Source organism: Mustela nigripes, chromosome X (genome assembly GCF_022355385.1).
Source record: "Mustela nigripes isolate SB6536 chromosome X, MUSNIG.SB6536, whole genome shotgun sequence".
NCBI lineage: Eukaryota > Metazoa > Chordata > Mammalia > Carnivora > Mustelidae > Mustela > Mustela nigripes.
Window position 1 is genome coordinate 36,812,147 of NC_081575.1, and position 11,501 is coordinate 36,823,647.

Sequence of the window (11,501 nt, forward strand, 5' to 3'; positions counted from 1 at the left end):
ATAGTAGTACTAATTCCAGGACTAAAAGCTCAGGTTTCTGAATATACTTTGTTCCTTTTTCCATTGAAGTTGCCTAAAAATTTTCTTTTTTCTTACCCCTTCCTTCTAAGCAAAAAAAAAAAAAAAAAAAAAAAAAAAAATTCTTTTTTAAAAAAAAAAAAAGAATCTCTTGAATATCCCGAGTTGACCCTAAATGTTTTGGTTCCCTTTAGTATCTTGCTGATAATGCAAATGATAACAGTGGTTTTCAAACTGCTTCATTTGGAGATGGGTGAGATTCTGCCCCCCCCAATGTCTGAATCAACTACAACAGCTACACTTGTATTTATTTTATGTATTGGGCTCCCGAACAAAATCTCATTTAACTAGAGGACTTAGAAGAAGAAGAAGAGAGAGAGATATTAAGAGAGAGACAGAGACAGAGATTTGAAAATTGCTGATTTAGATTATGGGTGAAGTATGTCCAAGAAGAATCACAAGTATCTCCAACTACAGCTCTGAGGACAGTGGGAAAAACCAATGCCATGTCCTCTTTCCATCTCCTCCTCCTGCTCCTTCACCTCAAGATGCAGACAAGTCTTGGGCAGTACTGGAGCCATGGACTGTAATTCCTGGTGCAAGTAGGCAGATGGGGTACATTTTCTCGGTTAAGCATTTGTTCAGGACCTGGCAGTTCTCTGGGAGCCTGAGATGAACTGACATATATATTCACAACTGATTTTTGACAAGGGCACAGATTCAATCAAAAGAGGAAAGATAGCCTTTTCAATAAGTGGTGCTGGAACATTGAATATTCATAGAACAAAAAAATGACCCCTAACTTAAACCTCATGTCTTATGCAGAAATTAACTCTAAAAAGAAAAAAAGAAATTAACTTAAAAAATGGACAATAGATATAAGTGTAAAAGAGGTAAAAAGGAAACCTAGGAGAAGATCTTGTGATCTTTGGCTAAGCAGAGAGTTCTCAGGTTTGACAACAAAACTATCATCTATAAAGTAAAAAGAATAATAAACTGGACCTCATCAAAATTAAAAACTTTTGCTTTGTCAAAGACCACGCAAAAGGTATGGAAAGACAAGCAACAGAATGGGAGAAAATAGTTGTAAGCCACATAGCTAGCCAAAGACATACATAAAAGATAAAAACATCTTAAAACTCAACAGTAAGAAAGAAAAAAAGAAAAAAAAAACAAGTTAGAAAATGAACAAAAGATCTGAAGAGGGGTGCCTGGGTGACCCAGCTGGTTAAGTGTCTGACTCTTGATTTTAGCTCAGGTCGGGTCTCGGGATGGTGAGATCGAGCTCCTTGTCATGCTCCTTCCTCAGCGTGGAGTCTGCTTGAGATTCTCTCCTTCTCCCTGTCCCATCCCCTGCTCATACTCTGAGAAATAAGCAAATAAACAGACAATATGAAAAGTTGTTCAATACCAGTAACCACCAGGAAAATTCAAATTAAAACCGTAATGAGATACCACTTAAAACCCCCAAAATTAGATAAATAAAAAGGAGAGAAAACACCAAATACTGGCGAAGATGTAGACAAACTGGATCCCTAATACTTGTCTGATGAAAAAGTAAAGAGTACCCCCACTCTGGGAAACAATACTGCAGTCTTTACAAACTTAATGTGCAATGGCCGTACGACTCAGCAGTAGTACTCTTGAGCATTTATCCCAGAGAAACGTAAACTTATGTTAATACAAAAACCCGTATAAGAATTTTTAGAGCAAGCTTAAGTTGTAATAGCCCGCAATGCCCTTCAATGGGTGAATAGTTAACCAAACTGTGGCATAATGGCACCATGGAATGCTGTCAGCAATCTAAAGGAGTGAACCTGCTGACATGTGCAACAACTTGCATGAATCCCTAGAGAATTATGCTAAATGGGAAAGGCCAGTCCTGAAAGGTTACATACCATATGGTTCCATTTATATAATAGTCTTGGTATGACAAAACTGTAGAGATGGGAAACAGATCATTGGTTGCCATGGGGGGTTTAGATGTGGGACACAGGGTTTTATAGCTCTGACTGGGGCAGTGTAAGGGAGCCCACTGATGAGGGTACAGGTCTGTATCTCAGCTGTGGTGATGGGCACACGAATACACACATGGTAAAATTGCATAGAACTATGCACACATTTGTGCAACACAAGTGCATGGAAAATGGCAAGATGTTACCACTGGGGGAAGTTGAGTGAAGGGTACATCATCACAAATATTCCTCCTGATACTTCAGCTTCCTCTGAATCTGTCACTAGTTCAAAATAAGAATTAGATAAAATACTAATTAAAACAACCCAGTCATCTGATGTTGCCCATTTCAGAGCCCAGTATGTCAAGAAAAGGAGTTAACTTTACCTCTTATCTTCTTACAGGATCTGTACCTGCCTCTGTCCTTGGATGACTCGGACTCACTTGGTGATTCCATGTGAAGAAGAGAATGCTCGGAGTCCAGAGTACAAATCCAAACTCACCGTTACAATAGGGTACTTCTGCTCAAGGGTCCAACAGGGCTATTGGTGCTTTCAAATTTTAATTTGTCATTGTTTTTACTTTTAAAAACACACTGTAATATGTTGGGTTTATGTTCCTGTGATTTCTCCTCTGGGCCACTGATCCACAGTTACCAATTATAAGAGATAGATCGATTAACCATTCTTCGGGGTGACTTTCCGGGGATGCAAAATGTGCTAGTCCATGACCTTTCTATTGAAAACTTAGGCGCCTGCGTTATTTCTCCCCCATCTCACTTTGCCCATACAGGACAGTCTTCCTTCTGTAGAGGGTTGTTTACATACATAGCCCTTAAAATGCGTATGTGGGAAAGAAACTCATTGGCAAATCCAAGAGTGACAAACACAAGTGCCCCTTGTCTCCTGATCTCAAGAATGCTGGAAGATCCTGGGAGGGCAGCAAGGCAGCTCCCCAGCCTTGCTCTTCCCTCCCGACGGAGCCCCCAGTTTGTCGTCTAGCACCAGTTCTGGCTGTCAAGGCGGAGAAACACCAGCAATTTGTAATTCTGACAGCAGATGCTTAGGACCCCGGTGCAGGGCAAGTGAAAATGAGACTAGGCAGAATTGAGAAACGCTGTCGTCGTTTCGGTAGCATTTCTAAAGCACAGCAAATTTCTTGTCGAGCTCTCCAGTGGGGCAATTTGGAATCAATAAGCAATTAAGGGTTGGCGGTGAGGGACTTCGTATGCCCGATTCCTCTAGGAGGCTGTCTAACATAGCGAGTTATTACACAAACTGTATGGTATCCATCTGTCTCTGTTCTATTGAATGCCTTGTAAACAGCCAACACTGAAAACACTGTGAGAATTTGTTTTCAGGTCTGACACCTTTTGGTCGCTTTTTATAGCAAGAAAACCAATATCCTTTTTATAAAACTTCGTGTCTGTACTTCGGGAGCAAACTCTTCAGGCTCCTTTTTTATAAACTGGTGATTTTTCTTTTGTCTAAAAAACACATACAGAAAATTTACCAAAAAAAAAATGCAGAAGAATAACATAGTTTAGAAATCATGCTGTCACTGCCAAACAGAAACCTCCGGGAGGAAAAAAAAAATGAGTAGCAGAGGCCAATTCAATAGAATCAGTCTTTTGATAACTTTATAACAGTTATGCTTACATTAATAATTTCAACGTGGACCAGACATTCTAATTATATTTTAAGGGAAATGTTACGGCATATTTTCAGCAAGTCTTTTTTATCTGCGATCCTGATATTTCATACTGAAGACACAGAGACCTTTCACTTGTCTTTCACGCTAGAAAGGATTTCTCTTTACTAAGGACTGATCATTCGAAATAGCTCTCGGTCTTTGAGGTACCGGTTCATAACACTGCTTTTTGTCTGTAACCATAGCCCATAATGGCAAAGATGACTAAATTTAAGGGAAAGCCATGCATGCCAGTTCTGTGTTTGCTTTTAGCAGATAAGAAGTTTTTTTTCCCCCTTATTTCTTTGTAAATGTTCGGATAGTGTGTGAGGGGCAGCACTCAAAGCCAAGCTGTTGGTTGTTCAAGAGTTGTCCAAGAGTTGCAGTTGTTCCTCCTCTTGAACTGGAATGAGCTTGGGAGGTGTGTGCGTATGTGTGTGTATACCCTCAGTGGCTTCAGAACTGGGAGATACTGCAGGATGCCCCAGATCCGTGGCAACTTGGTGGCATTGCTGATGTGGAAGGGAACTTGGTGGCGTAAGGGGTAGCTCAGATACCTCTAGACAAGCTTCAGAGGACCTTAGCTACAAGAAATATCTTTGGCTCAAGAAAAGTCCTGATGATAATAATACTGATTCCTGGTTCAATGGGTCTCCAAAGAACCCCCAAATCATGAGAATATTTCTTTGTCTCTCTCCTTTATGTGTAGGCCTATTGGAAACCATGACAGAGACCATTTTCTTTACTCCCTACTTTCTTCTGGAAGCTCAAGGTTTTTCCTTAGTGCCTCCCAGAACAATTTGTAGTTAATTGGGAAAAACTGGTACTTGGGATGGTGAGGAGGGGGGAGGGGGCAGTGTAGAGAGAGTAGCAGGTCTATTTTTAATCTTCAGGCCAGACCCCCAAAGATTCCACTCTCTCCGGATCTCATTTAGCCCAGTTCCTTCCATTTAAGATGAGACGGAGGCTGAGGCCACTAACGGACAGGCTGGTGAGGAGCAAGACCAGAGGAGTTTAGATTCTCTCCTATCCTGGGCCCTGTGCTACCTTCTTGAGCATTTCCTCGCTGGTGGCAGGTGTACTAAATGGACACATTCTCCTGAGAGTGACCTTTGATCCAACAGTCTTCAATCATAAAAGTAGATTTTCCATCTTTCTTTTAATCAATTATAAGAGAACATGTCTGTACTGCCACTTCAGGGGGCTTGGTCTTGTTCCAAAATCTAAGCCTTTAACGATGGCATTTTAAATTAGCCTATTTTCAAAGCAGAAGAAAAAATCACAACTGTGCGCCTTCACCCTTGTCATTCATGCCAGATTTTGCCCAATCCGGTTTTACCACTAAAGTCCCATTGTATTACCTTCTGCACACTCAGCAAATATCAAGTCGTTCAGCAAACATCTACCACCACTACCACTCCCCTATCCTCCCTTCCTCTTTTACGCACGCGCATGCCCACGCGCACGCATGCACACACACACACAGTCCATCTGTTGCTTGTTCCTACCTCCTGATTTTTCTCCCTTACAGAAATAGAAATAGGGACAAAGAAGGGGAAAATGTATATATGGGGCTGGGCTGAACAACTTCTTAAGTAGTGTTAACTAGGGGTAAATTGAGAGAAAATTTCCTTTTCTCTTCACTGTTTTGGAAAGGATAGCCATTAGCATGACTGCTTTGTGTCCTTAAGGACTTTAGTATTAGCCTAGATTGAATCATAGAGCTTTCTAGCTGGAAGGAACCTTAGGATCACATGACCTACTCCAAATTCCTCCTTTTCAGGCCAGGAACGAGATGCAGAGGTAATTTCCCCAAGGTCACACAGCTGGCTAGGGGCAGAGCTGGGATTAGAACCCACATCTATTGGCTCTTATTCCAGGGCCTTTTCCCACTGAACTGTATTGCCTTCCATGAGACTCCTGAGAATTCTTTCCCAGGGTCATGTTGCATCTTGGAGCCATATGCTGCTGCCCTGAGCTCAGTGGGGAATCCACACAGCAATCTCATACGGCTCTTTCTCCCTGTGTTCACATGGTTCCCATCCACATGGACTGCAGATGTCCCCAAAGGAGGAGGAGGCATTGAGGACCCACAGGAACAATGAGGTGCCTGACCTTGTCCACCCAACACAGAGAATCACTGTCCCAACTTGAGGAGCCCTTGGCTCTCTGAGCTCCTGCCCTGTCCAGCTGAAATGGGGGAAGGCTGATTTTTCCCTGTCAGCTCACCTCATCACATCTCCTATTGGCTGGGTCTTCAGAGGCTGAGGGAAATGATTCCTGTCCCTAGAGCAGGGAAAGGAAGGAAGAAATAGAACCATAGCTTTGTTCCCCATAAATTTCCGAGATGGCTTTTCAGTATTTTTTGAATGACTGTGGCTGCCATTCACTGGCAATGATTTCTTTTAAAATATGGGAGAGAGGCTAGCTAGAGAGAATAACCTGGTCTTACTGTGGTGGTTCTCATCCACAATGCTCCCATACCCATCCTGCCCCAATGGGGATAATTTCCAGATATAAGCAAGGGGCTTCATAACTAAAATTCACCTCAGCTGGTGGTAAACATTGGCTCCTAGTGTTTGCACTAAAAAGCAAGCTCTGTGCTCTACATGCCATACTCACCTTCTTGTGTGTGCTGCTTGCTCCTGTGGCCTTCCATGGCAGAAACCAGGGCAACAAGGTCTGAACCCATGGTTTGGCTCCTAGTAAGTCTCCTTCTGGGATTGAAGGGTTATTCATTAGTTCAGGTCCAAGAGACTTCCTTCTAGGCTTACCCTGCTTCTCAGGAAGTTCTCTCTTCTTCCTGTTTCTCCTCCCCAATTGGAAGGATCCAAGGAACCTTAGAGTGTATGTATAGTTCTAAGAAGAAGGAAAATATAAGGGGTCTGAGCCCCCTTGATCCTTCTTTGAATCAACCAGCCCAAGTCTTAGAGCAGCAATGCAGTGCTTGCCTTGGACAAAATGACATCTACTCCTTTAGTCCCTTTAATAATGGCAGGACATGTCCTCAATCCCCCTCAGATATGGTTCTAAGTAGCTTTTCTTTTTTTTAAAAAAACACATCTCCCTGGGACAAGGGAATAAGCATGCCCATGTACCCCAGAGGAGCTCTAGCACACTGATGAGAGTGTTTTCAGAGATCAGCCTACCTCCAAAACATCTTTGCCAACATACATCTCTGGATAGCTGCCCCAGGACAGTGGGGTTTGAATGACCTCTTTTGCTACCCAAGTCACTATGGAGACTAAAAGGCATTGGAGATTAATTTTTTGAAGCAGGTCTTTGGAACCTCTCCTTGGCCGCAAAGGGCCACTTGAATCTCCAAGGCCAGGCCACAATCATGCATTGTCCTTATGGCATCCAGGGATTTGGCTCTTAGGCCTAGGCTGGTTTCATCAGTAAACTGTAAGTATTTTGAAGCTCATATGAAATGAGGGGACATCAAGGGTCCTATGTTTTGGGACCTGGAATCCAGAGAGAATGAAGTCCCAGACATTGATATGCCAGAAGTGATCTGAGACCTCTTACGTAGCAAGAGAGCTGTCACACTTCTGCCATTGCCCTAGGAAGGAAACCTCTTATGTAGTATTGTCCAATGGAACATTCAGTGATTCCATATGGTGTTTCCTCTTCCTTATCTGTGTGGCCACGTGGAGCAAGAATACTGCATTGATTCCCCATGCCTACCTTCTGGCGGGGGAGAGATATCTCCAACAGACTCTTTGGCTCTTGGTGCCCTAGACCCAGTGTAGTGCTGTTAATATTCAGTGGATTGCCCTAAAGGCTGTGATTATGGACCAAGACAACACAGGCCATTCATTTCTTAAAAGTGAATTCCCAATTTTATTCTTCTATTTCTTCAGGAAAAAGAGACTTTTTCCTCTGTCTCTCCCATCCTGGTTCCCAGAGCTTATCTCCATCCTCAAAGATGTAGTGTGGCCTTGACATTCAACCACTTGGTGTTGCTATTGTTTCCTGCTTGTTTCTCATTAAAGATCCATGCAGACCTCCCACTTTGGCCCAGGTGGTGTGACACTGGCTATCACAGGACAAGACTCTAGAACCTGCTTCTAACTGCCTACACTTTGACATCTTCTGGAATCAGATGCAATCTCATCTTACCTTAGATGCCTGGGTTTGGGGTGGGGGGATATAGAATTCACCTTGGGAATTAAAGCATCTTCTTGCTTCTGATTAGAAGGGACAGCCTAGTGGGGAGAGTAGGTGGCACAGTGGAAGTCAGAGCAAACACCTTGTGAACTAAGGCACACGTGGGGACCTGGAAACTTCTCATTTCTGGGTTAATAATAACCTGAGGAAGCAATGTCTTTTTGCCAATGTCTACCTCCCCTGTGTATTTCTTTGTCTTGTCTTTCTCTCTCTAGTTCATTAGAATTGCTCTCATTTTTATACTCTCTTATCACTCTCTTCTTTCAGAGTACAAATGCCCATCTCTTGTCCTCTGCAATTCCCTCTCTTGTTTGTTGTCTCCCATTTTATTCCTTCCTTCCTCCATGTCTAAGTATTGGGCACATACCTCTTCTTAGCTCTGAAGTTTTGCCTTGGTGATGTGAAGTTATTTCTGGACTTGACCAGCGCTGATCGTACCCCAGTCCAGTCAGAAGTATGGTGGTTGAAATCAATCTGATCCTGGCTCTTTGTTCTCCATTTTCAGTTGCCCTTCCCCAAAGCAGATCTTTATAAGCAGTTTCCTTACAGCTCATGTATCTTTGGGTCTTTGCCTTCCAAGCACTGTACAGAGCACTCTGTGGTTCTTTTTTAGTCTGCCATTTTGTGGAGCAGTGAAGTGTGCTCAGAGAAATAATCAGCTGAAGAGAAAAGTCCACCCATGGATTCTTATCAGCTAAATACTATTAACTGATTTCATTTGCTTTGCTCATAGTTTTAAAAGCTGTAATATAATATCATGAGAGACCATAGGTCATCTCTGCTGTCATTTGGTTTGGCCGGCTGGGGGCGTTGGGTGTCGGGTGGAGCAACTGGGTTCAAGTTCTACCCCCTGATACATTAAATTGTCTGTAACAACCTTATATTTGGGGTTTGCCAGCTGTTGAACTGTTTTAGCTAAACTGATAGGCAGTTGTGGTTGATTTAATGGAAAGGGTAATGAACAAACCCCTACCACAGAACAAAACATTCACTCAATTAATATCTATTTGTCCTTCTATTACTAAATTCACCTAAATGTTTATTCTTAACTCCAGCTGTTCGCATCCCTGTGCAGGCAGTCCACATAGAGTAATCAGTGGGCCTCAAGAAGTCAGCTTGTAGGTGCTAATTTATTCCACAGGGTACACAGCCCTTGGGAACGTCATGGCTTGGCAATGCCATATGGAATGCCCTTTCTGATGGCTTTTCTTTATAACTTCTCTTAAAGGGATTTGAACAAGTAAGAAGTTATACCAAAACGTCTCCCATGTATGGTCCTGCAATATATTGCAGCTTGAAGCCAATGATCCCTTATGACTTGTATACAACTAATGCATGTTTTGATTGAAGTTTGCATTTCTCATGTGTGGTAAGTTCTTTAAAAAAATAAAAAAAGGTTCGGGTCACCTTTTTGTGCCATTAAACTTGTACAGAAAATGCTTTTATGGCCATTTTCAAAGGGAGAAAGTTAAAAATGGAAACAGCCTACCCTTTCTGCCCTATTGCTGTAGTTAGAACTCAGTAAGTGTAGCAAAAACAGCTGTAATTGGTGGTTGTAGTATTAGAGGCGTTAGCTTGCTAGTGACTAGCTTTGGAGAGTAAATGCATGGTATTATACATCCCGTTTCTTAAATAACTCATTTTAACCTCTGAAAAGAATATATTCTTCCCTGTGGTCCCTCTTCCCTGCCCGCTCCCTTCCCCTGCTCCCAGGTGTCTCATAGTTGTAAAGAACTGATTTGGGGGCCGACGTCTTTTGCCAAGTCAAGTCAGCAAGAAACAAGCAGGCCAAAAAGGGGGGAAAGGCATTTCTCAACATTCTCTTCAGCAGCTAGTGACCATTTCTCAAGGAATGACGTTATGATCAAACACTCAACTTCCCTTTGCATGAAAAAAAAAAAAATCGGTGGCAGCTCGAGAATGTGTTTGACCGTTTGCTTACATAGTGGAGTTGAAGAGTTCTCAGAATCGTGTGCAATTGAAAGACATTGGACAATGATGTTCCTTTACCCCTGCAGCAGTTTTGAGGTATTTGGAAACCTCACAAGGCTCTGCTTGACTGAGCCATACTTATTAAGAAAGAATGAAAAAAAAAAAAAACAGAAAATGACAATAGATAACTTGGGGACTTTTTAGCTGCCCCCGTAGAAGAGTTGTAGCCGTAAAAGATGAGGACATGCACAGAGAAGCATTGCCCCTGGTTGCCCAGGCAATGTCCAGCTTTGCTTTCTGACTGTGTTTCTAAAGTACTGTTCCATGAAAGCACTCTCTCCTTTTTGGTTTGCTGTTCCCACTTGGACTGGTAGGTTTGATGAGGCTTATGTAAAACCAGCTGGAGCAGACCTTTTTCATCTCCTGTGCCTGTTAATATCCCTCTCCCTCCCTCCATGATTTCATGAGGGCTTTCTTTGGTTAGAGGACTTCAAAGTCTAGAGAAGTTCCCCATGTGTGTAATGTGTTGTGAACTGTGAATGCTGCAGCTTCACGGCATTCGATACCAGGAGGCTGGAGAGCTGCTCTTGCAATCATTTTGGCTCTCGAGCTCTGTTCTTCATCTCATTCTCATTTCTGTGTACATTTGCAAGATGTGTGTAATGCCATTTTCCAAAAATAAAATTCAATTTCAATATTTTTGGCTGACAGTGTCTTTCTTTCTTTCTTTCTTTCTTTTTTTTTTTAACATTGAACCAATGCTCATATAACCCCAAAATGTCCGAGCTGGAAGAAAACTTCGATGTTCATCAGTCTGATCCCTTAATTATATAGATGGGGAAGCTGATTATCGATATATGATGGAAATGCCATAATTAAGAGCACAGCACATTTACACCATATAAGATCCCAATCTCCCAAAGTGAGCGGGAATCAAACGGCCTCTTTTTATGTATAAGATGCTTTGACCAAGGTCAGTCTTGATCATCAGAATAGGAGGTTGCTTCTAGTCCTGTGTTTGCAGAAAAAAGACTCCACGTGGGTTCTGGCAAATACTTCTACCTACAGTCTCTACCTGCAAATTTCCAATCCCTTTAAGGTTGCCGCTGTTCCTGGGAGAAGGGACACCTAAAAATCTTACTCACCCTCAAACATAAATGACTAAATATTGTTCTCAGATAAGACTTTATTAATAGTGAGAATGCAAGGCGCTGGGCTTGTGAAGAGGTTTATTGAAAGGGAGGAAGGAAAGTTTACAGAAAGAGGAGGCTGAGTTCTCGGAAAACAGCACGAACAGTCTTATGGTGAGAGCCAAGCCTGAAGCTCCCACCTGAGCTGTGTTTAAAGAAGCAAAGCCTTGAGATGGTTAGGAATTTTCCTTTCTTCTGTACGGCATTTCATCAACTAGCCCCATGCCATTACACTGGTTGAGACAAAAAAAAAATAAGAAAGTAAATGGAGATGGGAATTCTTAGTGTTCCTAATCCATAATTTATATATATATATATATATATATGTATATATATATATATATATACATATATATATATACACACACACACATATTCTCTCTCTCTCTCTCTCTCTCTCTATATATATATATATATATATATAAACAATCAGAGTGGCCAGGTTAACCTTCCTGATCACTATGGCCAGACTCTCTTTCTCACTGATCTTTAAGGTGTCGCTTTCTCCCAACTTAGTCTCCCCTGGTCTCCACTACAAGCAGATTCTT

The 11,501-nt window shown here is 42.1% G+C and overlaps 1 protein-coding gene across 3 annotated transcripts in view; it reads left to right on the top strand.

The window, feature by feature from the left end:
- The window catches only part of DCX (doublecortin), a 107,002-nt gene extending 96,569 nt beyond the window's left edge, over window positions 1-10,433 (top strand). For 2 of the 3 annotated variants that reach the window (XM_059386352.1, XM_059386353.1), the window contains exon 6: window positions 2,377-2,843. In XM_059386352.1, the coding sequence (XP_059242335.1) occupies window positions 2,377-2,433 (57 nt within the window). In that variant the 3' untranslated portion in view covers window positions 2,434-2,843. Of the gene's footprint in view, window positions 1-2,376; window positions 2,844-9,059 lie in introns of those variants that run through there. The other variant, XR_009401442.1, reaches the window with a different exon arrangement.
- The last annotated feature ends 1,068 nt before the right edge of the window (window positions 10,434-11,501 follow it).